At 39.7% G+C, this 26,390-nt stretch overlaps 1 protein-coding gene across 2 annotated transcripts in view; it reads left to right on the top strand.

Annotated features, from left to right (window-relative positions):
* The first annotated feature begins 676 nt into the window (after nucleotides 1-676).
* Nucleotides 677-26,390, top strand: part of rin1b (Ras and Rab interactor 1b) — a 32,146-nt gene continuing 6,432 nt past the window's right edge. The window contains exons 1-10 of one of the 2 annotated variants that reach the window (XM_051428909.1): nucleotides 677-914; nucleotides 15,918-16,061; nucleotides 16,369-16,483; nucleotides 16,719-16,791; nucleotides 17,421-17,512; nucleotides 18,626-18,798; nucleotides 18,979-19,263; nucleotides 19,540-20,095; nucleotides 24,276-24,584; nucleotides 25,250-25,381. In XM_051428909.1, the coding sequence (XP_051284869.1) occupies nucleotides 15,918-16,061; nucleotides 16,369-16,483; nucleotides 16,719-16,791; nucleotides 17,421-17,512; nucleotides 18,626-18,798; nucleotides 18,979-19,263; nucleotides 19,540-20,095; nucleotides 24,276-24,584; nucleotides 25,250-25,381 (1,879 nt within the window). In that variant the 5' untranslated portion in view covers nucleotides 677-914. Of the gene's footprint in view, nucleotides 915-15,917; nucleotides 16,062-16,368; nucleotides 16,484-16,718; nucleotides 16,792-17,420; nucleotides 17,513-18,625; nucleotides 18,808-18,978; nucleotides 19,264-19,539; nucleotides 20,096-24,275; nucleotides 24,585-25,249; nucleotides 25,382-26,390 lie in introns of both variants that reach the window. The other variant, XM_051428908.1, reaches the window with a different exon arrangement.

Below are 26,390 nucleotides of genomic sequence, written 5' to 3'. Positions count from 1 at the left end.
GATGGATGCAGCAGTCCAGAAATAGCTCAGACACACACACACACAGAAGAAAAAAAAAAAAAAAAAGCTGTGCGTCAAAGTCCAGTTCCGGTTACATGATGCGTCTAACAGCTTCCCCATGGTCGGATTGTGATATTCCTAATTTATCTATGCAAAAAAAAAAAAAAAAAAGGCTTGAATTTGCGTTTTAGGACCCTTAGCTGTTTTCTCCCACCTTAACAGAGTGTCGTATGCGCAAGTAGTTTATGTAATGGAAGCAGTTCTGACACAAAGGTGATGACTGGGTGGTTTTTAGGGGCTTTAAAATACTTTGTGGGGAACTTATATGGTACCTTTATCATGTTTATTTCTATATTAATCGGTTAATAGTGCATTTTATGTTACAGTGGCTTTAAGGTGCGTTTTTATAACATTAATTGAATATAAATTATCATCATACATTGATGTTATCGTCCATTATGGAGTTTTTTATACAATGCTATCACTACAATATCCCTTGTGGACTGGAAACGCCCTCTTTTTTTGTGTTTCTGACAGACAAAAAAAAAAGTGGTCTTCCTGAAAAATATATTATTCTTCAGTGGCATAATGTGGTTGGGTTTGAGTGTGTGTCAGAGTCAGGGAGGCGGGAGGGGGCACACACACACACACACACACACACACACACACAGAGAGTCTCTGCTGTGACTGTGTATCACTTCAGATGCTCAGACAGAATTAAAAATGCGCTCCTCCGCCTTGTCACCAGTGTTGTGCGCATTTTCTTGACAAGCCCGTGTTCCCACAGCATGGTGCTCGGACTCAGAGGCTCAGCACTGTCTTCATACATAACCATTAAACTCTCTCGGACGCCTAATTAGACAGCAGAGCACGCACAGCGCCGCGCAGCACCTGTTCCCACCTTCAGAGAGAAGGTAAGTTATTTTTTGAAGCGTAAAAAAAGAAAGTGCGCCCGGTTGCCATGCTTAAAAAATAGACTCCTCGAAGTAAAAATGCAGCGGGAGTTCCTGGAGAGTTGGCACATGCATGCTGGCTGCAGGCTACACTATCTGTATTTATATATTTTCTCCTCCCTTTCAAGGTTTTCTTTCTGTTCTCAAGTTCAAAGCGCGTTGGCGTTTGTTGTTTAACGTAGTTTCCGGTCAGCAGGGGACGTCTTGGTAAACAATGCTGCTCGGTGATTCATGCATGTGTGACATTCAAGCGATGCCAATTAATCAATTAGCGATCAGGACAATCATGGTACGTTTCCGAAGCGGTGATGTCACCCAGGCTGTCCCACAGTTGCAGCCCATCCAAAGCCAAAAGTAGTGACTGGATTTAATTATGAGAGAAGTTTTCAGTCTTCAGAAAGTGAAAAATGAGGCTTTTTTCTTTCTAATTGTTTCATCCCGGCATTGAAGACACAAAGTGTAGGTGTCTAATTATTGCCAGCCACAGGTTTATACTCAGGTTGTCAAAGGGAGCTGTTGTTCTCAGTGTGTGCACTGACAGCAGGCTTTCTTTAAATGTCTGTAAGTGTTTTGTCCAGAGACAATAAAAGCCTTTAAAAGTTTGATTCTTTGCATACACGAGTAGAAGTTCAGTTTGATTTTCCTGCAGCTGACATTTCAACCTAAACCCTGCACCCACGATGCAATATCTCACAACTACAAAATCTTGCTTTAGGTGTAAAATAATGCACCAATGCACCATTACCAGCCAGGACAATGTTCAATTAGCCACTCAGACGTTTTTATTTTTTGAGTATCTTGATCTCTTGTCTTCCCTCTGAGGGCAAAGTGAATGTAATCTCACACCATTGGACTGTTACATAACTTTAAAACTGAAGTGCCATCCTGCCTGCGTGGGAGTAGATGTGATGTTCCCACTTCCTTGCTGTTGTTTTGCTCGTTAATTCTGAGAGGCACATTACTGTAAGTGGCGTTTTGTGACTTTACATGACTGCTGGTTTTTTTTTTTGGGGAGGAGGGTTTTTTTTCTTTAATGCAGATGATGCCCCTGAGGAGGACTGATTGCCTCATAAATTCTCTCTGTGATTATGTAGCCTACCTACATGAAGTCTGTGATTGTTGAATGTGGAATGACATGTTAATATTGAAGGTGGCATGACCAAATGTGTGTATATATTTATGTGTGTGTGTGTGTGTGTAGGGGGGCTGCATTCTGCCCTGTGTTGTGTAGGAGGAGTGTGATCGCAGTGTGCCCGAGCATGACGCTAAGAGCTGTTGGACAGAGTTCAGTCCTTTGCTGAGCAGTCTGTCCTCTGTGCTGGAAGTGGTGCGCAGACAGACACATTACAGTAACCTGACTCATGTATATGGCAGGCTTCCCCCATCACTGCTCAGGAATTGTGTCATCATCATGCAACACAACACAGAAAACCAGCATTAAAATTTTTTTTGCTTCATTCCTGATGCAAATGTCCACCATTTTGAAAATTTTGGCAGCTACTTATATAAAATGATGGTCAGTATGCAAGAAAAACTATGTGGATTGTTTCAGTTGTTTTTCAGTTGTAGGACATTTCTCATTATGTAAAACCACTGTGCACTTACTGACCAGGGACAGTTTCTATAAGTAATGTTACATAATCTTATTATTGGAAACTGCTAATCAAAAGCTGAGCACTGAGCTCATATAACTGTGACATAACACTTTATTTTGTGGGTATGTTACTTTCCTACTAGATTAGCCCTTCTAGAAACAAGCCAAATATTCTTAAATATAAAACATAGAAATCTAGCCTCTGAAAGACTGTAATGGACATTAAAACTAGAAAGAAAATCCAAAAAAACGTAAGCAAGTTGTGCTTATTATAAGCAACGTAAACCCAGCTATTTAAGATAAGATAGACAAAATATTTTTTTCACTTTTTTGAGCTGAATTCAAAAATTTGTTCCTAATCTGAGATTAATAATTAGCCAAAAAAACTTACAATAAGACACAATTTCTTCAAACAGCTCCAGAAGCATTCTTATTGTTAGCATTTTCTATTAAGACAATGAAAAACTACTAGGACAAGAATATTTTCTCTTAAACTGAGCAAGTTGTGCAAGTGGTCTTACTCTTCAGATAAGGAAAATAATTTTTTTCCCCCTGCTGGGATATTATGTAAACCATTGTTGTAACTTGTTACTGGTTAAATTTAGCTCAATATGAGTCTTAACACAATGTTAGATTCAGACGAGACTCAAGACGAGATTACTTTTGGACACGATTATTTTTCTCTTTAGACAAAAAATAAGACTCATTTCCCAGAAACAAGGGAAACTGACAGTTAACTCTTATTTAAGGATATTTACTGGCAACGTGTTATGTAATGTGGTAGGAAATGGAAAATGGAGAAATTGTTCAGGTGGTACCGTTGATACTCGCCCATTATTGAGTTTTAAAGAAAGAACTTAAAAAGGAAAACGTTTACAGTGTGTCTGTAAAGCATAAACCTAACTTTCAAATTAGTTTTTACTTGGTCATCGAGTGGACCTCAGTCAGATAAAGAATTGTTACACTCAATAATTAAGAATTTGAATGGCCACTTATAAATTGTACAAACTAAACACTTTTTTATTTATTTTCCTTATAATTATTACCAAATTAGATTCAGCTTGCTGAGAAATTAGTAACTTGGCTTTTATCCCATATCCCACAGAGTTTTAGATTTATTTAATGCTGGTTTAAAGGTCCAGTGTTTAACATTTAGGAGGACCTATTGGCATAAATGGAATATAATATTCACAAGTATGTTTTCATTAGTGTATAATCGCCTGAAAATGGGAATCATTGTGTTTTTGTGACCTTAGAATGAGCTGTTTTTATCTATAGAGGGAGCAGGTTCTCTTCTACAGGGTACACCATGTTTTTTTGCAAGTTTCACGGCCAAGCTGTATTCAAATGGCTGCAATCTGCAACTTTATCACTAGATGCCACTGAATCCTACACACTGGTCCTCTAATGCCCTTTTTTAAAACCCCTATTGTAAGTACTAACTTACGTTTGTCTAACTCATGCAGAACGGAGCGGACTACTCTCATTGGACCACCCTGTATAAATAAAGATTGAATTAAAAATGTTACTAGTTAGTTATTACTAAAAGTTACATACTTGAAAAGAAAACTTCCAGGAAGTTGGAATGGATTTAAGGGACCTGCAAAATAAAGCATCACTGAGAGTAAATGTAAAAAATCAACAACAAAACACAGATGAGACATGAGAGCACTGCTATTTGATCTCAGCCCCATAATCAAATATCAGTGTATTCAATGCAGCACTCCAGTGATAAAGTGATACAATGTGGAGGTTACCATCTAGTTGCTGGCATCTTTCCTGATGAGATGTGCTTAAGACATGATTTTGTTAGCACCCATTAGCTCCGAGTTCACTGCTGCTGTTTGCATAACTCACTTTTTAGTTTCCATAGTACCACTTTTGGGCACTAAGACTCAACCAGGAAGTGTCTTTGTCAAAATTCACCTATAAAAGTTGTGTTTTATGGAGGTTTCTTTTGCAATCAGAGCCGGATTTTTCCAAGGCTTATTTTTGTATTCTTTTTTAGACTGGTGGATAAATTCTTCAATACAGACAATGTGACGTCAAGCTGGAGATGTTACAGGATACAAATCTTATTATTTGGTGTCAGTATCAGAGTGTAAGGATAGAATAACTCCCTATTAAGTAAAAAATACTACTGTGATTGGAGTCAGATATCCCTTTCTGAAAAGCTTTGAGACAGATTTAGATATTCACAAGTGATTGTAATAGAGCAGAACTTGAAAAGGAAGAGGTCTGAGTTGACATCCTCCCTGTTCGGCCGCTTCAGAGAGAACAATATTAATGCAGGCTTTTGTCCTCTTGTGGTCACTCTAACACAATCTGAAAATGGATGATGAAAGTGATCCCTCATTGTCATTGTCAAGTCTATGCTGATTCATACGAGGGCGTAGAAAGCCTTGAGAGGCCTGGAAAATGAAATAATGTCCGAATGTTAGGCAATTAGAAAGATGTACTAAAGTCATATGGGCAAAATAGTTTTTAACCCCAAAAATTGGCTGTTAATTAATTGTCCTGTCATGTGTTATCATCATGTTTTTTTGTTTTTCTTTGGAAAAAAAACATCTGATTGAAGTCTGATTTAGAGAATGATATTAAACTAGGGTCTCGAAAGGCGGTTAAATTGCAAAAAGTCTTGGATGCCTGTGCTTCCATTGCTTTTTGTAAAATATCTACTTGAAACATCCCGAACAAAACTTTAAAAAGCACATTTTTTAAAAGGTATTATTCACACTCACTTATCAAAAACCTCTGACATTACCTAACAGTCCTTTACAAAAATAACATTTTGTATGAAGTGCTCCTCATGTCGATCCGTCATTAGTCACACTGTGAATCACACAACCATCCAGAGGTCAAAACAGATCAGAAAAGGCGAGATATGTGACGTTAAAAAAACCTTTTTAAGAGCACAAATCCCCCACAAATATTGTTAAATATAAATAATATTTACATTTCCCTATCATAATTCTTTTTTCTTAAAAATGTGAATATTTGCAATCCATTAAGGCTGCTATTCAGCATCCAATCTTGTTTTTTAATTTTAAAAAAATGTGTGAAAACTCTTACAGCATGGTGAGATTAGAGTTGTTTTGTGTTTAGAGAAGTGACAGTAACAAGTGACAGCGTCTTGGAAAAAAGTTGTTTTTTAGTTTTCACAGGAGACAAGTGGATGGATTGGAACTAGATTGTTATTCTGGCAAGTTTTCTCAGCTTATTATCAGAAAAATTAGATTTCAAAACTCAGCGATGACCCGTTCAGATGGACGAATTTGGCACTGCGAGACGATTTCAGCCTTCACAAAAAAAGCTCAAAGCATGGTGAGAAAAACAAGACATGGTAATGAATATTCACCAGTCGTTGCTTCATTAAATAACCAATCAATTAAAACTTTCTTCAGTCACCTATGTGACTGTTAGGCACTGATAGTCCAACAGGTGTTCCTAGTTCCTGTTTGTTTTGGTGCATCTGATTGCTTTTACAGAGTTTAAATTAGTTCATAGAGTTTGGTGATATTATGAGTGGAGGTCTTATTAGCCAGATTCAAGTGTCTCTTTAAGATAAGTGACATACAACAAAGACCAGCCTGATTCAAACCAGGGAGGCGTGTAAAAAATATTAAAAAATACATAATTCAGGAAGAGAATTGTATAAAAAGTTCCCTAAACAGGAAACAATCTGCTCAAAATACATCGTTTTACACAAACTTTTTGCAGTTACTGAGTTCATTATTTGAGGCAATTGTACAGTTTTGAATATAATATGAAATATCCATAAAATATACCTCTTAGTTTGGGGTTGTCAGTTTACTAAATGATAGGAAGAAAAGGTTGGGAACCACTGTCTTAGGCTTCACATTATTTGTTAAATGTGGCCTATATCAGCTTCCAGTGTAAACGGGTCACAGTCCTGAAGTCACCCGCATGACGAATGTCGATCTATAGTGACGTAAAAGTCACAGGAATTCTGATGACTGTAATAATCAGATTTAAGTCACTTGCAGTGACACTTGGCCTGTAGTGTGAACACGACCTTAGACCCCCATCAGCTATGGCTTCCAGTGAACCACAAATTCCTGTAGGTTGTTTAGGAAGATTAGTCATAAAATGTTTTTTTCTTTGACATAACAGTGGAATACAGGTCAGTACTTTATACGTGTTTTCTTTTCTTGCCATATTGTGGTAAAGTCATTGACAGTATATATGAGTACAGTATATATAGGATGCCTGATATGGTAAAAACATCATATTGTGATTATTTTGACTGATATGATTAGTGTAGGAATGAAAGAAAGTTCACATCACAAAACTATTAAATTATGATGATGTGACATTTGTTGGGGTCTGTACCAAATAAATAAGGTTTTTAAATCAGGCGAACAAGATTTGTTGGCCAGGGTCTCTCTTCAGAACTACAGTGCTTCATTATAACACTCTTCTGTCACACATTTTACCTTTATTGAAAAAAGTGCAGCTTCTGTGATTTGCTTCTTGCACCCGGCCATATTGCAGTTTGGATGAAATTTCAATTAATTGTGCCGCCCTGGTATACATCCAGAGTACTATTGTGATAATGTCATATTGTCCAGCACAAACTGAAAGCCTCACACTTGCAATATTTGGTGGTAACAGGACCCCAAGCAGCGTCTTTTTCACTTCAGAGCATCTGTGATTAAAACATTCACACTTCAGGATCATCGGAGTGTTACAGAGTCAAAGCAAAGTGTCGATTCAGAGTTAGTTCAGTGTCACACTGCAGAGAAAGAGCAAGGAAAGACACTTAAAACCATTCATGGAGAAATATGAGACAGATTAAAGATTTTATGACATCATGATGGATACTGTATAGCTTCTCTCTCTTTTACACACACAAACACACAAACACAAACACACACACACACGCACACGCACACACACACACACACACACACACACACACACACACACACCACTGGTCTGACAGAACTATTTGTGATAATGCCCCTTCTGAATCACCGCACCAGTTAACCGATATGCTTCTAAAATTATGAATATTCACAGTTATGCTAACAGTCCTTCTCCTCTCCTACAGCCCCACTGTTACTTCTGACTCATACTAATGCCTTTGTACGACTTCGTCACACACACACACACACACACACACACACACACACTAAAACACACATTCTCACTTCCTTGTCGCTGGCCCTGAGTGCCATCGCTACGGCGCTTTTGCAACAGGCATCAAAACGGACACCTGTCATCAGTCAGCAGGCCCCTGTGCCCACTGTTGCCCCCTGCGGATACTTATAGCCCACTGCAATTATGTTGTTCCATTAGTCATCCTACGCATGCAGTGATGGGCTGCTGGCTATACTTAGCCACCGTCATGGTCACTCTTGAGCAAATGAGAGATTTTACAGACTGATGCTTGTGGTTGGCGTCAAACACGATGAACAGAGATGAATAATAAAGTACACATTTGTTGTTTTGAAAAGTTTGTTTGGGAGGAAACAACCACTGCTGGTTTCTAGAGAGCCCCCTCTCTCGTAGCTTTTCTAGTCCAGTTCAACATTTTGAGAGGGTAAGGGTTTTCTTATATAATTATTATATTATTAAATGTACAATATGTTTTTTTCTGTTGCAAGGGGGTCTCACATCAAAGTTTGCTGACATCATGAAGTAGCGTGGGATCATGGGAGCCACCATTGGCGTCATTACAGTCAGCTTCTCACAATAGGAGCTGAATTATCTGCAGGGCTCTCCTCCTCTCCAAGGCAAACAGACCTGTAGATTAAATCCAGTAGAAACAATGATCAAAGATTCACCTTAAAAATCAGTGAGTCTTCCACGCTGTTCAGCAGACAAAGTATGGGGACGTTAGCTAAGCTTTATCCTTTCATAACTTAAGTTCCAGACATCAAATGCCAAAAACCCTTTATCCAGTTAAAAACGACCAGGATGTAAAAAGTGTATTGTAAAAATGTGACTTAAAACTGCATTACCTGAATAAAATTAAAGATTTCTCAGGGTTTGAATATGGAAAACTTGGGATAAGGTCTAGTGTTTATAGATGCAGAAATGTTACATGTTATATCTTTAAATAGTTTATGATATATGTCACAGAAAGCTTAAAATGATGTGTATACTATCAGAAAAGATAACTAAAATTGGACCAAATTTTGTTGATAGTTATAATTGAAAAAGAGCGTCAACATCAGCAAAATGTGACACATAAAAATTGATGTTACGTAGGATTTCTCTAGCCTTTTTGGGATCTGGTCATGTTTGAATAGAACATTTAACAAGCAAGCAGCCACTATTTGAACAGATTGAATGCATAAAAGCGCAACAGAAACCCTCTTTGATAAAAGCCATTAAGTTACAGAAGCCAGTGGAAGCGAGGCTGGCCAGGAGAGGCTGTAGGACTTTGGCTCTCTGTTGGAGATAATTTTAAAACATAAAAACTGGCACAGTTACTGTAGTTGGAGACTCTTCATACCCACTACTGAGAAATGTTGATCAGCTTGTTGGGGTGCACCTGTCATGGTTAAAAATGCATAAGCATAAAGTTTTTTTTATTGCTAATTTGAGCACCGAGTCGCCTGTTGCTTCTGCAGAGAGTGACAGTTTGCACAAAGTTAGAGACTCCAGTGTTGACAGTCTGTAAGGACACTTTATTTTGTGACTGGACTGCAAAAGTTTTAGTAAAGTTTGGGGCTTGCTGGAAGTGTCTGTTGTTCCTGTCTGTCATAATAACAAGTGAACTGTCTGTGTGTGTGTTTTTGATTTAAAATATTGTGTTTTTTGACTATTTTTGAACATGAGTCGTATGTATTAGTGGGTTACAACTAATTTAAGGTTCCTGAATTTGGTGGAAAGTAAAATAAGAGAAATACACACAGACGGTGAATTGAAACCTGTTGAAAATGTGTGTAAATTGTTGATTTGTCTGCTGATTTTTTACTGTGACGATGATTGATTACAGCATCATGTGGGTGTGAAGAGTTGTGAAACGAAAAACAAAACAAATATTAATTCAGAAGATAAGTAACATATTTGAACATCTATAAGAGAAGCAAAGCATGTAAGAATATCAAAATGTACAACAAACAAGATGTTAAAAATGAAAAAAAATGTGAATTTTCAGTGGCCGGATATGTGCTTTGCTAGCTGCCTGCTTATCAAAATCTCCAGATGGAAATACCGTATGTAGGATGTGACGGTGAGCAAAGTGCACGACATCGTTGTCTGTTTTCAGTATCGCTGTCAGTAGTTGTTTGTTAGCTGGAGGTTACATTGATGGAGAAAAGATGTTGTGAAGACTTGATGTTGTGTTGCACCTTGGATGATGAAGCAGAGGCTGGAGATGTAGCTGCAGCAGCTCAGTGTCGTGGGGGTGGGAGATGTTGTGGAGGATTCGGTTTCCTCCTCGTCCTCCCCCTGCTGCTGTCTCAGGAGTCTCTGTAACTGTCTCTGGACTTATTTTGTTACGTCTTTTTATGTGGAACTGCTGAAATGTAATGTGCAGTACAGATGATTTATCACTGAGAAATTTAAATTGCAGCTAAAACTGAGTTTATGAGAATACATAAACATCAGCAGAAATGTATCTCAGTATTTTGAACTAATGATCAGATATAATCTTAGAATTACTTTCTCTGCTAGTTGTATTCTCAAGAGACCAGAATCTCTAGATGAAGAGCTAGATGATGTTGTTGTGTTCAGTGTAAAGGGCAGTTTTCCTTCACTGGAAACCTGAGTTCTTTTGCTCTTACTATCTCTATCATTATGGTTACATCCACCTACGCAAAATACTCAACTGATGTTCATGTTCATGTGCATGTGGAGCTGCAGAAAGTAATTCTGGGAAATGTAGGAAATCACTAAATCACATCAATTCCAGGAATTTGTGTTTGGCACTTTACAGATTGAGTGATTCAAAGGGGGGAATTTCACCTTCCAGTTCCATATTTGCACATTTTTATCGTTTAACTTCAAATCATGTATATATTTTGCATAAAAGAATTCCATGTTTCTCAATTTTTTTCTCCATTGTAGTTTACATTTAGGTGCAGTTATGTTTATTTATTTTTATCAAAGTAAGATTATACTGTATACTCTTCTGAGAGAGCAAGGTGTTGAAAAGCTCTTTCTAGAAATCAAACCTTCAACAAATAAGTAATCATAGATGGAAGCTGGTGTGAATTTAGTTGTTTATTTAATTAAATATAGTTGCAATTTGTATCTAGTAATAACACAGATTACTATATATATGTTTTCTTTCTATCTCAGGCAAGCTGACCTTTACCCTCCTAATATGAATGGAAATCAATGTCTCCATGGAAGTAATCACACTGAATACTTCTGTTTGTGTGCACATTTTTGTTATGCATTCAAAACCACAGGATTCACCCTTTAACATATTTCTGCATCCATTTATGTTTATGTTGCCTTTCCAGCACACCTGAGCAAACATCCAGTGGTGCGTTCACATGCGGAAAACTCAAGTAGAAGAGTTAATTCATTCACCAGCTTAAAGAGATAACGTTCCAGCTTGTATTGTGGCTTTTATGAACAATTTAAATAAGTTGAAATTAGAAGTAAAGTTACCAAATTAAACACAACTGACAAACATATTCATAACCTTTTAGACTGTTTTTCCTTCTCCATGCACTTTGCATTCCACTTCATTCACCAACTCACTCTGGATGGCTGGATAGTTTATTTCTTGCTCCTTCACCTTCCAGACTCTGAGCTGTAGGTGGTTCCCCTCGCAGCACCTGTCAAAACTCTTCACCAGACCTATGTTCACCTCTTCCTCTGCGTCAGTCATGCATAACACGTCAAAGCCGTCATCGGGGAACATCTGGAGGTGGCACAAACTGTTGAGGTTGTTCATGTAACGATGAAACCACTGATCCCTTGGTGGCGCCAATGTGCTTCTCTGTAACCTGATGGGATACTGGTCTGGAGGTGGACAAATCTGGACACCATGATGTTGTCCATCTGCACCAGGCTGAGCCTCTCACTGAGCAGCTGCTCACTGTCAGTGATCTCTCTCGTCCTACACTGTTCTCCTGAAAATTTTAACTTCAGTGTTTTTGTCATCCTCCTCTTCAGCTTCCTTGAGGTCAATTTAACTTCCACTTCACCTCCAGCCCTGAAAGCCTTACTTATTTTGTCTTGAATACTTGCTAATCAATAACTGGTCATATGAAAAATGTGTATATCTGATTAACAGATGCATGACGCTGCGGTCTGATGAGTGACAGCTGCTGATGTTTTCAGCACCGATACCTATAGCACCTGTTGTTTTCTCAGATCTGCTAAAAAATGGTCTTCTGTAAGTGTTTGAGTCAGTCCATCACTCCGTCATCACTCGCTCAGCCAGCAAGTCGGTCAGTCCTTCTGGCCAGTTTTGCTTCTGTGCTCAGATTTCATTCCAAATTTCTCATCTCTTCTGCAAAAAGCTGTAAAAAAAAGTCAGGTTTTCTCTAGCAGTCAGTCAACATTTGCACAATAAAATCCCCCTTTCCAAAATACCCATTAGCAGGCTGCAGATTTTTGGCACTTTGAATGCTCATTCCAGTTTGGCCTCTGCAAACCAATTCTCCCTTTACTGCACTGGGAATGTAATTAAGAAACCCCACTTTTCTCCATACAACTCCCCACAGATTAGATTCCCCCTGTTGGGCTCAGCAATCCTTTATCTCCCTCTACTCCCTCCATCCCCCTTCAGACAGGTCTTGCCCTATACTGTTTCTTTATCTACTTGTTAAGTGCTCAGTGCGCATCAGACTTTCTGGTCTATCCTGCTGGGTTCCCGGCTGCTGCTGCTGCTGCTGCTGCTGCCCTCAGGTGCAAAAACACCTTGTTAGATATACAGTGTTCGTCTCCGTCTGCTTATTATATTTTCAGTCTGACAGCTTGAACTGCAGTGCTGCAGGCCTACTGAAGTTGTGATTTCCTTACCAAGCTTTAATTTTCAGTCCCGGCTTTTCTGTTCTCTTTTCATCATTTTACCTTTTATCTTTCCCTTCTGTTTCTCCCTCTCTGTGTGTCTCTCTTTCTCTGAGGGAATTACATAAGTCTTTCTGTGTGTGTGGGCAGCGTTGCATTTTATGTAAGGCGGACCTGGAAATGGCTAGCGAAACACTAGGGTCTTGCTCTCTGTTTTTTTTTCCCTCTCCCTCTCTCTCTCTATTCGTCTTATAGCCTTGTGTGGTTGGGTCATCGGACTGCGGATCTGCGTGGTACTTGGCTACAGATATACAAAGGGGTGACTCTGCAGGCCCACGTAGAGTCACACTCGCAGTTTTTTTTTTAAAGCGCACCTTTGAATAAAAAAATATTTGATTCCTAATTTGAAGATGATGATGCTTGTAGTGCTTATGTGAAGTGTGTCTGTTTTGAAGTGAGAAATGTCTGAAGTGTGTCTTTGATAGATAAAACAGTGCTGCTTTATTCATTTGCAACTGATTGTTCGATAGGCGCTGCGGTTATTAATCAAGGCTACAACTGTAGGTAGTTAGCTATTAGCAGGGTAACATTTTGTTTCAACCATTCGTTACAAATTTGCTCTTGTATTTTTGGTTTTGAACTCTTTGTTAACCGAGTATGGCTCTAAGTAAAGCCCCTAACACAGCATTTTTGCATGTGTTGAAATCGAAAGATTGACACGTTTGCCTTGTCTAGTTACACTTGTTAAGCTATGACTAAACAATTGGTGCCATGCCATTGTTCTCACATTATTAGAACTAGTCTGAAAAATTGGGAACAAACACCCATTGCCGGCGCTGTCCATGGTGCTGACTAAATACCAGGTTGTATTTTAACCCACACCACAATCTTTTCCAAAAATGTAACCGAGTAGTTTTGCCTAAACCTTAACAAACAGCAACCTTAAATTTTTTCCCTGTCTAGGGGTGAAAAGTACATATTGCATTACATGCGTTGGCGTTATTCCAGGTTGGTATTTTCAGAGCAATGGGCCATCAGAGCAATGTGCATTTGTATTCCATTTAACGGGCTGTTGGACAAATGGGTTTTCAGTCAAATGGGAAATTTTTTGGGCTACTGGGGTTTCGGAATAATGGGCCTATGGGACAATGAGCAGTCCCCCGAAAAATTGCTCTTATCATTTGGTTTGTCAATTTATCAGTTTTTCCTCATTTTTAAACACAATCATAATGTTCTGCAGGAGTTTCTTTTAAAGTCTTAGAGCTGTCAGAACAAACCTGTGATTATTATATAACACCGACCCCCTCCTTTGATTGATATGTGCAGTACTTGATTTCTAACCCCTCTAACGCTATTTACCATTAACTGTTAATGGTCCTACAGAGTGCAGATTGGCACACGGATAACTGGTTTTCCCCGAGAGGAGGGGAGAGTTATGTAATAAGTGGCAGGAGGTGATGAAAAATGTGAAAAATTCAAATGTGTTACTGAATGAAAACAATATTCATAATGCTTCCTCTAATACCACTGAAACAGGTTGCTGCATCTGATGTCGGAGCAGCACAGTCACTGCTCAGAAATGGACTTTGGTGCTCTGATGTGAAGGAGGAAGCAACAAGAAAAAATACTGATTATTAATGGCATCACTTTATTATTTATTTTATTTTTTCACAAAAAAATAAAAAAGCTTCCTAGAAATAAAACACCTCTGCAACCCGGAACACCTTTTAAGACACTGTGTGTGCGCGTGCTAGTGTGTGTTCATGTTTTTGTGTGTAGACTGTGTGTGCGTGTTTGTGTATTTGTACGTGCACGCGCATCTCCAACTTGTCAGAGAAAAGGGTGTTTCACTGAGTGGGAATGCCTGGTAGGATGTGTAGGCCCAGGTTGCTATGGCAACCATCTGCTGCTACGCTCACAAGCGTTCGCCAGCAGCCCACACAGTGTGACATCCAGCAGCAAGCCAATCTGAGAGAGGAGAGAGAGAGAGAGAGAGAGAGAGAGAGAGAGAGAGAGAGAGAGGGAAAGTAAATCTGCGATTGAACGTTAACACTAAAGGGCCAAAAATAAGAACAGAGTTCAAACTGAATGATTGTTGTTTTGAAGGACATTTGTTTACCTTTAAGTTATAAGTTTAAACATATAATTTTTTTAGAAATACATATTGAGTGTTCTGCTGAAGACAGAAGGAGGAGAGGTGTACAGCATTCGGATCAACACACAGAAGCACACAACAACACTTTGACAGATTATAGAATGAACAGAAGGATGTAAAGCTGCTTTAAAATGTTTAAAACTTTGAAATGAAGTTTGGCGAAGGATAAATTACTTAAATCCACTTTTACTAAGCAGGTTAACCATGAAACACAACGTCCTCAGTTGCTGGGAGCCTTTGTTGCATATCTTTCCCTCTCCCTCATTACCTGTCATCTCTCCACTATAGGTATTTAATGAAAGCATAAAACAAATAAACAGAAAAGGATAATAATTAAAAAGCTGCCTAAAATCAGCATTTGTCTGCAATATGAAACGCAATGGTATTTTGAACTGAAAAAAACCCACATTACATACATTAAATCAGACATTTTTAATTGTTACTTTTTTACTTGGCAACACAAATCCGACACAAATCTGATTTGTGGTAATGCCGTCACAGTCTGATTGGATTTCATTATCGTTTATGTCTCTACGACATTATATGTCAAGCTGCAGTTCCTGTGTGAATGAAATTGCTGCAGATAATAAGACGGAGGAAAGCTGAGATGAACAGTAGATATACAGTAAGATGAAAAACTTTTTATTATTATTACCTTTATTTGACAGTATGTGTAGATAAAGACACAAGAAACATGGGAAGAGAGGGGTAACATGCAACAAAGGTCCCCCAGCTGGGAATCACCATCTACTCGTTAGGCTACCGGGGCTGCCCCTTTGCATCCTCTTATCGTTATATATATTTTAATATACAGTGTGTATTTCTTTAATTCTTTGTGAATTTGCTTGTTATACCATTGAACAAAGTAGCGTCGAACTTCCTAGCAATAAATCTGAACTGATCTCCAAAAGAAAACCTTGTACTGTGACTGTATAAGCAGTGTGTATGTTCATCTTTACGCACACAACTTTTCACTCTATAAGTACACTTGTGGAGTGTGTAGGTTTCACTTCAACTGCAGGGGTCACGGTCTGGGTTCGAAAGGAAAATCTCAAAACTCATGTATATCTGCAGTCAATTCTTGCACGTATGACAAAAGACCTTGTGGACAACTATTTAAGTCAGTGTGGACAATCCAGAGCTAATCTTCTGAATAAGAGTACGGACATTAAGAAACTAAACCTTGCATTAAAAGATAAAAAGTCCGACTATAAACTTTATTTAACTAATTTTGTGGTTGTTGTGTGATAATCTTGTACATGTGTTTCAGATGCAGGAGGTGGGCGGTACCCAGCGAGGCTCTCAGCGGGCCTTCAGCGTCCTGGATCGTCTGCTGGTCACTCATCCTGTGTGGCTGCAGCTGTCACTCAGCCAAGACTCTGCACTCTACATCCTGCTCAGAGAGCCTGTTGGGGTATGGACAAGTCAATTATTTCAATCTTATGACATTACTAATTCATAAAGTGAACTACTCGAGTCACAGATATATATATATATATATATATATATATATATGTAACAGCAACCGCCACACACTTAAATTCATTCAAGTTTGATTAAAAATCATAAAGATTTACATTGAAAGCAGATGAACAAGAGTCTGTTCTCTACATTGCTGTTTGCACCATCTGGTCTCCTGAAAAACCTGTGAAAAGAAAATATGTTTAAAAAAGAAAATAACACCCTTTATTCTTGTTCCCCGTGGTTGTGGGTGCTTACAGACCTTTTTGGTGCGTAAATGCAGCTCCAGCCAGAGGAAGGTGCTGTGTTTGAGAGTGGCAGCGGACAAAAGTGCCTCCTCTGTTAAGGAGTGCTTCATCTGTGAGGAGGACTCCAGTGAGTATAAAACAAGATATATTAGCATTATTATATATTACAGCAACACACGCTACGTTTCTCTGCTCGGCATTTGTGGTGCAGTGCAGTTCATGCACTTGCTGGCTGAAGTAGTGTGGGACAGAGAGGATGGGTCCTCCAGAGGATTTGCAGCTGCCATATTTCCTGTTAAATTTGAACAAGTGTCCCACTGCCTCCACAGCTGTCAATCAAACTCTGTCTGTTCTATAACCAGCTTTCGCCTTGGAGAGCTCTTCACTCAGCTTCCCAGACCTGTGTCGACTGGTTGCCTTCTACTGTATCAGCAGGTGATGTATTATCTTAACTGTATGGCTAACAGAATGTGCACATCCCTGTCCCTGACACTTTTGGTTGGTTGGGGCTGTTTTTTATGTTTTCTCCCTTAGTTCCAATGAAATTGTTACATGCTACAGCATACAGTATTATTTTAGACTTTAGATTGTGTGGTTTCAACTTTGTGCCAACAGTTTAGAGAAGGCCCTTCCCTGTTCCTTACAAAGTGAGGTCCGTTAAGTAATGTTTTTTCCAGTTTGCTGTGACCTCAATCCCATCCAGCACTTTTGGGATGAACTGGAACATCGACTGGGAGCCAGGTCATATTTCTCAACATCAGTGGTCAACTTCAAAAATGCTTGCAGCCAGGTTCCACAAGCTTGTATAAAGCCTTCCCAGAATAATGGAGGCTGGTGTAGTACTAAATGAATGCCCATGGTTTTGGAATGAGATGTGCTACATGATAAATGGTAAATTGACTGCATTTATATATCACCTTTTTAGTCTACTGAGCACTCAAGCACGTTATGCCACATATCAACATTTACCCACTGATGGCACAGCCTGCAGCAGAAATGTGGGGTTCAATATCTTGCCCAAGGACACTTTGACATGTGATTGATTTTTTTTTTCTCGTCTGCAGAGATGTGTTGCCCTTCCCGCTGCAGCTACCAGAGGCCATTGCTAAAGCCACAACACACAGACAGCTGGAGGCCATCTCACACATGGGACAAGGTGCAGTGATTGAAGACCTCTCATCCTCATCCAGATGAAAAGTGCTTCACTTTGTCACGTGCCTTAAATAATAATAGTTACTTTACTAAGATTAACCGATTAGCTATGTTAGCATCGTGTCTCTAATTGCAATGTGTGTTGGTTTCCACACAACTTGTGTAGATATAGAAGAGTAAAAGGTTTTATATCAAACTACAGTTACATTATTTTTTTAAATCTCTGCCTTGTAGTATTGGATACAGTGAGGATACAGTGAGGTTTCTCTGTAACGGCTTCTCTTCAGCAACGTATTGCAAATGTGAGAAAGTAAATGAATAACTGACTAAGTAGTGACTGCCAGCTTGCATCTATTTTAACATGGTAGCATGTACTGATGCAGCGTCGCAGCGGAGAGAGCGAGGTGTGACTTCAAGATGGCTAAAAATGACACAAGTAAGACACAGTATGTGTCACCGACTTCAGCTCAACTCTTTCTCACTATGGTTCTGCAAAACCAGTCTGCTCCAGTCAGCTTGCTGTAGATAAACTTACATAGTACAGTGCATATTGTATTGCTTGTTTGTGTTTGGTTTGATGAAAATAGTGTATCTTCTAATCAATGTTTTATTGAAGAAAACGCAGCAAAATGTCGTACATAGTCAAAAGGCATTTTCAGTTCTAACAATGCTTCTTCCCAACCTTAACCTGCTTACCCACCATCCCACAGTCCTCCTCTACAATAAATAAAATGACAGTATGGTAAGTAAAAAGTAAATAAAATAAAACTGTGAGATTTGATATTAAAATGAAAATAAAGATGTAAATCATAAAACAAGAAAGAAATTAGTCATTAATAACTCCAAGTTGCAATACTATAGAAAGTCCCAAACTGGAGTTAGAACATGAACACACAAGAACCGGTACACCCATAAACATGCACACATAACTCTTCAATGCAGGGCTGGGTGGTGAATATGCACTCACAAACACAATCTGTGTGGTAAATATGCACTCACACACACACTCTCCCCACTTGTTAAGCAGACTAAGAAGCCTGAAATAGAAAAATAAAGCTCCTACAAACTGTGTGAATGTGTAACTGAAAGCCCTTCTTCTTTCTGGATCTCCCACTAGACTTCTGGAGTGCACCGAGTGCTTCAGAGATCCAAAACGGGCCGATGGACTCGGTTGCGTCAACCAGCGACAGCCAGGGTCAGACGTCAATGAACCAGGACCGATGTACCCTGCTCAACCGGGGTAGACAAGGCAAACTTTGCTTCATCAACCCACTCTTCCTACAGCTGGAGGTTAGCAAGGTTAGTATAAGGTTGTGTGGTTGTTAAGTCCATTACAAGTGCTCTAAATCCATCCTCCTATATGACTGCTGATACAGCTCCTTGCACTTCACCTCACACCTTTTAAAAAATAAACTCTTTAGAGACCTGAAAGTTAGATGAAAGACTGAATCCACTATTTTCTTTCTACAGCAGCCACAACTCGTAAACCACAGTGCCTCCAATAAACGGCACCGCTTCAAACGCAGCATGCGGCTCCGGCTCTCAGAGTCCTCCATGAATCTGTCCCTGGAGGGGATCGGCTCCTACTCACCTTCCTCGTCAGGGGAGCAGCCCAGCGGGTCAGAGAGGCTGCAGAAGGCCGGCACCAACCCACAGAGAAGAGTTCACCCCGGGGCAGGGGTCCTGAGGAGAACCCCCGCTGTATCACCGGGGTCTGCAGAGGAAGAGGACATGATGTCTGTCTATGTGCCACAAGTAATGCTTGCTAGCATCTTTATTTTGTTTTTCAGACCATGCGTTCACATGCGTTCAAGCCCTCTGTTTATGTATCCACTTGGAAAAGCATTTTCTAAAACAGTGGCTCTGACAGGTCACAACACAATTAGTATTAGTATTAGTAATTCTGTATTATTGACCAGTAACCAATGCTATGTTTTTAAGTAACCCCTTTCTGTCTTGTATATATATGTGAGATTTGTTCACTATTCTCAATTACCGTGCTGTATAATTGTCACTTTTGTCCTGGTCAAGACATCTGCAAAGGTGGAGGAGCCTCCACAGCCCCAGCAGTCCGCCCGAGCGGAGGAGCCAGGCATCGAGGTGGCAGTTCTGGCCCTGGAGCGCCGCCCGGCTCCGTCCCTGGCTGAGCTCGACAGCAACAGCTCCTTCAGCAGCATGGATGAGGACAATGACTCGGATTCAGATCCAGAAAGCATGGCCCAAGCACAAACCCACTTCTACCCGCGCCCACCACTTGTGCGCTCTCGAGGCCGCGGCGGGCTGCACCGTATGAGCGAGGCATTTGTGTGTTTCTTTGCTCCGGACAAGCGGCTGACGCGACTGGTGGAGGAGCTGTCCAGAGACAGGCGCTCCACCTTTGGGGGCATGGTTCAGGACTTCCTCCTGGCACAAAGAGAGGTTCTCAAATCCCTGGCTTCCTCTTCTTCATCCTCTTCCTCGTCACGTGTGACCTCTGTGCAGCTCCTGCAGGGTCTGCGCCTCTTTCTGTCCCAGGCGAAGTGCTGCCTGCTGGACAGCGGAGAGCTGGAGCCTCCCATTGAGACCCTGGTGCCGGAGAACGAGAAAGGTAAACAAACACAAACCTGGTAAATGTGTCCGGACATAATGTTGCTCACAGCATTTACATTTGAACCACAGCATCAACTGTGTCTTTTTAAATACTGACTGATGACCTTCGAACTCCCAGGAGAAGGAACTGGCACATTGAATTTCCACTTTCCCGCACAAATTAAAGTAAATTGTCAGTTAAAGGTAACAAAGTTGGGAATGTACATACTATATGCTTGAAAGGTTTTATTATAAATAAAAGGGCTTTGTAAATAAGTTGTAAATACTGGCTTCCTCATTGTTAACACATCCTTTATTAATGCTTTATAGATAGCGTTATAGTCCATTAATGAGGACCAGTTTTAGGTTTTAATTTATGTACAATCAGTTTGACAATGCCGACAATTGACAGTGTTTTTGTAAGAAAGTGGAAATTGTGTGAGTCAGTTTCTTTTCAACAATGTTCACACGTGGGAGCTGCCAAGTACTACCAGTCTTCCACTGTTGACCACTGAGTGCCTTCAGTGGAAGATAACATAAGTCAAGGTTTTTTTAGTCATATCTTTTTTTATTTGGTCATAAATTAACAGCACTTGAAAAACTCGCTGCCATGGAGGTTTAAGTCAACCATTTTACAATCTCCTCATGCTTTGTCTTAACATCTGTCTTTTTAATTTGCCAGAATGGACAGTTTCAATGGACAGTGTATTTCTGTAGAACAGCTGCAGAGCATATGGAGCAGCTGAACTCAACTGATCTTGTTAAAAAAGAAAAAGTTATGATTTGAGACAGTATGCACCAGCCACAGGGATTTTTACAGCCCAAGCATGAGGTCCTTGAATGTCCATGTATGAATAATAAATGAATGATGTCTGATGTTGGAATTATACCTTAGTGAAAATTTACATAAATGTCTCTGCAGAACAATGCGGAGAGGGGAGCTATGAGTAAGTATAGGTCGAGAAGAGACCATATCTCTGCAACTCGTTGTGCCTCAAACAATCTGATTGGTTATACCAGCAGAACTAAACTGGACAGATTTAAATTATACCCAAAGTATAATGGTAGAACACCTTTGAATTTTCACATGTAGATGCAGAAGCTTTTAACCAGTGTTTAATCAGTGCTATAGTAAAGACCATCTTTGCTGAGTCCGAGACAAGTCCAAGACCAGGACTAGTCGAGACCGAGTCAAGGCCGAGTCCAAATGAGAGAGACAGAGAAAATAAAATAATGCTTTTGCTATTGCCAGTGAGATGAGTGAATGTCAATGCCCCTTTTAGATGGATTTTGAATTAAACCAATATCTGAACAAGTGCGCTTTATCAACAGTTTTGTTTTCAAGTAGGAAGTTACTTCAGAAAAAAACATATATTGCTGGACTAGATATTTGTCTGGGTACCAACGTCTGAGACAATAGAGTACAACAGCGCTGCACATTATTACATATATTCATTAGTTACAAGTTATTAATCTCTTATAAAGTATGCCTCATTTGAAAGTGTTTCCAATTAACATAGCCTACTTCCATTGTTGAATATACTCATAAAAGTCATTTTACAATGCTTTAATTCTTTTGATTTTATCAGCAAAGAAAGTGAATTTATTTAATTGAATTTAGCTGACTGCGCTTTGAGCTCAATTGTCTCAACCTTTTGAATATCTCGCATGCATGCATGATTAGCTTATCGCATCACAACGAGGAGGAGACGGTGGGTGCAGCAGGGGACTGGAAAAAAACCCTGTACTATTAGAAAACACTGATTCAATAGAGCACAGTGCCAGAGGACGCAGGTCTATGGAAACAGACAGCCTTTTCTGATAAATGGTGGGCTGCCCAGGCTCTAGTGAAAGGCACTGTCAACACAAAGTAGTTTGCGTGGGGGGGCCTCATTCACTAGAGCTCATATTGTCTCTTGTATTTAGAAAACAGCATTAGGAAAGCCCTGCCCGGCGCGCCTGCACTCACATCCATCGCATTCAAAGTGTGATTCTTCTGATTATTGTAAAGACATCGCAGGGTGTTACTTTGGAAGGATTCTAGTTAGATCTTTTGACACAGTCCTGTGCGTAGGTTTTCTCTTTTTTGGACTTGTGTGTGCGGCTGAGTGTGTGTTTTGCAGGTGTGCTTGTGTGTAAATGTGTGTGATGATGGATGGTTGCCTGGCAGTGCAGAGGCTTCAGGGGAGAGCGCTCGGCCGCTGCCTTCCTTCCTCCCGTCCTTCCTTCCTGCGCTCTGATTCTGATTTATCTCGCATTGCGTCGGTGGGAGGCATTTGCATTTTTTTCTCCCCCTCGTTTATCATAAAAAGATATCACAGTCCCACGCTCACTTGAAGAGCAGCACGATTCAGGGGAGGGTGGGAGGGAGGGATAGAAATAGGCAGGATACTTTGAAAATGTAATCAGTTACAGATCTGTGAGTAATAGCCAAAAAAGTCAGTTTTTTTCAGAACTAGGCAGTAACTAACGAGGCTGTAATCGCATTACATGTAATCTGTTACTCTCTATAGCTTGTAAAAAAGAGAGGGATGCTGGGAGGGGGAAGGAGAGGAAGGTGGAGAAACAGAGGATGGGGGCGTGAATGATTAATCACAAAGAGGAGTGATATAGTAAGGTAGATTTGGGGGGGCGAGATGTTGGGGGATTATACAGGACAGGAGGGATACATGAAGGATGGAGAGGAGGGAGAGGAGGATATTGACGATGAGTGGAAAACAGTGTGCGCTGGAGAATTGTTACCCACTTAGTCAGGACTGCCCACTGACTGCAGGAGACTCACTGAGAGTGTGTGTTTCCACGTGTGAGAGCATGCATGCATGTGTAATATGTCCACGAGTTTGTGTAATACATACCGCTGTTGTCAGGCCAAAAAATAACAGTATCTCCAGAATGTTAGCTTTTCAGGCACTAAGATAAATAGCCTTGGGTTAGCTTGATGATTTTAAGTGAGAAGTTAAAAAATACAGTTGTTTTTTTTTACGAGAGTTATATTATTGGTACCACTCTAATATCTGTGTGTTAAGTCAAGAGCGAGGAGGCGATTAGTTTATTAGCATATACATACTGCCATCCTGGCTCTGTCCAAATGTACATGCACCAGCACCTCTAAAGATTTAATAATAATGTTGTTTTAATGCATTCACCAACCGAAATGTAAAAAAAACTACTAGTACTTTTACTGTAATCATTTCTTGGCAAAGTACAATAACCTATGCTAACACTTCACTTCAATCCTTCATGCATTGTTGATCAATAACAAAGGTTGAGGCATTTGGGATGTACTTGTGCCGGTTGTGATCACCTATAATTAATCCCACCTGTGCATATTGATTGGAAATTGCCAGAATGCTGAGGAAAGGCATCTTGCCCGAAATGTCCTTGTGCCAATATTAAAAAGTCAAATTGCTCTCCTAGTCTTTCTTTTTATGTTTTAGTTTTGTTAAGCTACATTTTGGATTAAGCACCCAGTATTTAAGGTCTTATTGAATACGCTGTGTCTTGTTTCTTTTGACCAATAGCAAACCACCTTGACAGTGCTGACCTTTGAGGGAGCCAAGAGTCCCACAGAAGAAGCCATCATAGCCTATTAGCTGTGTTTCACATCACATTGCCACAAAACAGGCATGACATACAAATATGTCTCTTGAATAAACTTACCAAGTGAACTGACAGCTCGCTTACTTTTTCTTGACTTAACAGGAGGTGGACAAAAGAAAAGCCCATACAATCTGATGCAATTCAATTCCTGTGTTTATATACTGTATGATCTGTGTTTTGTCAGTTGGTAAAAATGGTAATAACACAATCATATTATATATATATAACAATAGAGGTCCCCTGTACAACAGACTGATTTTACTGGGTGCTCCTCAAATGCAGCAAATTCCTCAGCTCTAGACCAACTTAAAACTCCTTGGTATTTATTTATTTATTTATACAAGTAGAAAATCAATTCCACTTTATATTTCTGATACACAGTATTAGGCAGTATTAGGTATTCACCCTAATACTGCCATTGTAATCATCGCATACCTTTCTGGGCCTCCTGCCAGTGCCTCTAGATATGTAGACACATTTCTGCTTGCAAATGATAAAATAAACAAAACACACAAGCAATTATATCTACAAAAAAAGAGTAATACACAACATTTTCAGTTCCAGTCTCCCGAACAATGAACCCCTCCCTCTGTCCTCAGACCTGGCACTGGAGCGGGCCATGTTCTCCTGTGTGCTCAGGCCTCTGAGGTCCCACCTTGACAAAGCTCTGGTTGAGCTGCACAATCAGGACGGCAGCAGCCAGCGTCTCATCCAAAACCTGCTCCGTCTTAAGGGGGACGCCGCCATGGAGTGGCTAGGCGTGCGGACGGGCGTCCCTGACAGCCGTGAGGTGGAGAGAGTGAAGCAGAAGCTGGTGCTGATGCAGAGGACACACTCGCCCATTGACAAGGTGCTGCTGCTGCTGCAAGTGTGCAAGTGCGTCTACAAGGCCATGGGGTCCTTACACGGTGAGACAAAATATATTGTTATTTTATTGGATTTTAGGGCTCTAATTTGACTTTAAAAACAAAAACAGCTTTATTAGTAGTAGTCCTTATTTAAAAACTACACTGAAGTCCTTGCATTCACAGAGGGAGATGGTCACTAAAATGGAAATTTGCTGTAACATACTGTATTTGCTGCTTGAAAGCTTTCTGTAAGAGGATTGAAGGTCAACAATCATTGCAAAGGCGAGTGCCTTGTCACTTTGGAAAAGCTCTACACTTCAGACATACAGTATCTGTGTGAGCTGTAGCACGACCTGTCTGCTTTTCATCACGACCTGCTGCCGCTTCTAGTACCAGGAAATTAATGCATCATCATGTCAATACTGTTGAATGTTGGGTATAATTTTGGAATTGCTGCAGAGTTACTTATTTAATATTTTTACTAAGCTGACATTTGCAAGTGTTATTAGGTAGGTAACTGAACTTATGCTCTTGTATGTCTGTCATGAAAGTCACGAAACCACCAACACAGTTGGTTTCATGACTTTTCTTTAAAACCCAGAGTGAAACACAGATTTGGTCCAACTCTTTTCTCAATTTTTATCCATATGATATATATAAATAATAATACCATGAAATCTCAGATGACAGCTTTCCTTTATACTGTCCTGTTATTGTCTTTCCAGGACAGGAAGTGAGCTGGGATGACTTCCTGCCGTCGTTGTCTTACGTGATTGTGGAGTGTAACAGGCCTCATATCCTGATAGAGGTGGAATACATGATGGAGCTGCTGGAGCCTTCCTGGCTCGGAGGAGAGGGTACGACCTAAAATCGAATTATGTTACCTGTAGCCTCAAAATGTCTGCTGTTCAGGAGCTGTGCTTTGTTAAACCAATAACAGATCATTTTGTCTGTTTGTGGAAAACAAAGGATTACCATACCTACCGTATAATTACAGATAATTATTCACTCATATTCTTTATACATAAGGGACACATCATAATTTTACAAAACCCAGGTAGACATGTTTAAAGGTGCAGCCTGTAGGATTTAGTGGCATCTAGCAGTGAAGTTGCATATTGCAACCATCTGAATACAGCTCAGCCTTTCAAGCTTGTAGGAGAAACTATGGTGGTCGCAAATCTTGCAAAAGGCCCTGTCTAGAGCCAGTGGTTGGTTTGTCTATTCTTGGCAGCTGTAGAAATATAGCGGTTCAACATAGTGGACCCGCTCCCTCTGTAGATAAAAACATCTCATTCTGAGGTACAAAAACACATTGATTCTTATTTTCAGGTAATTATGCACTAATGTCAACATACCTATGAATATTATATTACATTTTTGACAATAGAGCCTGTTAAACGTTACACACTGGAACATTTCCAACTGAAGACTAAGAAAACAAGCAACAATTTACCATTAAAAACAACAACCAGTGAAGTGAAATAAAGTTAAACTAGCTAATTATTTTAGCTCTAAATGTTAATTACTTTTGACTAAGTAGATTTTGGTCTTTACATCTTTTAATAACTTAAATTAAATTAATATAAATTAATAATTTCCTCACTTTTATGCTCTTACTTGTAGAAAATAAGAGATGCCAGAGTATATTACACTGTAAAACCAGATAAGTTCGTTCAAGTAAAAAAAAAATAATCTTGATCAAGTAGCTTTGGTAATTGTATGTGACACTGACTTAATTTTGTACTATGAAAACAAAAAAACAGTTCTCTGTAACTTACAAAGTTAATGTCAATTAAATTACTAGTAAAAGCTACTTTCAAGAATCTTTTTGAGCTTGAAATTTTTTGTTTGTGTTACTTAAAA

Source organism: Dicentrarchus labrax, unplaced genomic scaffold (assembly GCF_905237075.1).
Source record: "Dicentrarchus labrax unplaced genomic scaffold, dlabrax2021, whole genome shotgun sequence".
In the NCBI taxonomy this organism is placed as follows: domain Eukaryota; kingdom Metazoa; phylum Chordata; class Actinopteri; family Moronidae; genus Dicentrarchus; species Dicentrarchus labrax.
This window is presented reverse-complemented; position numbering and strand designations above follow the sequence as displayed.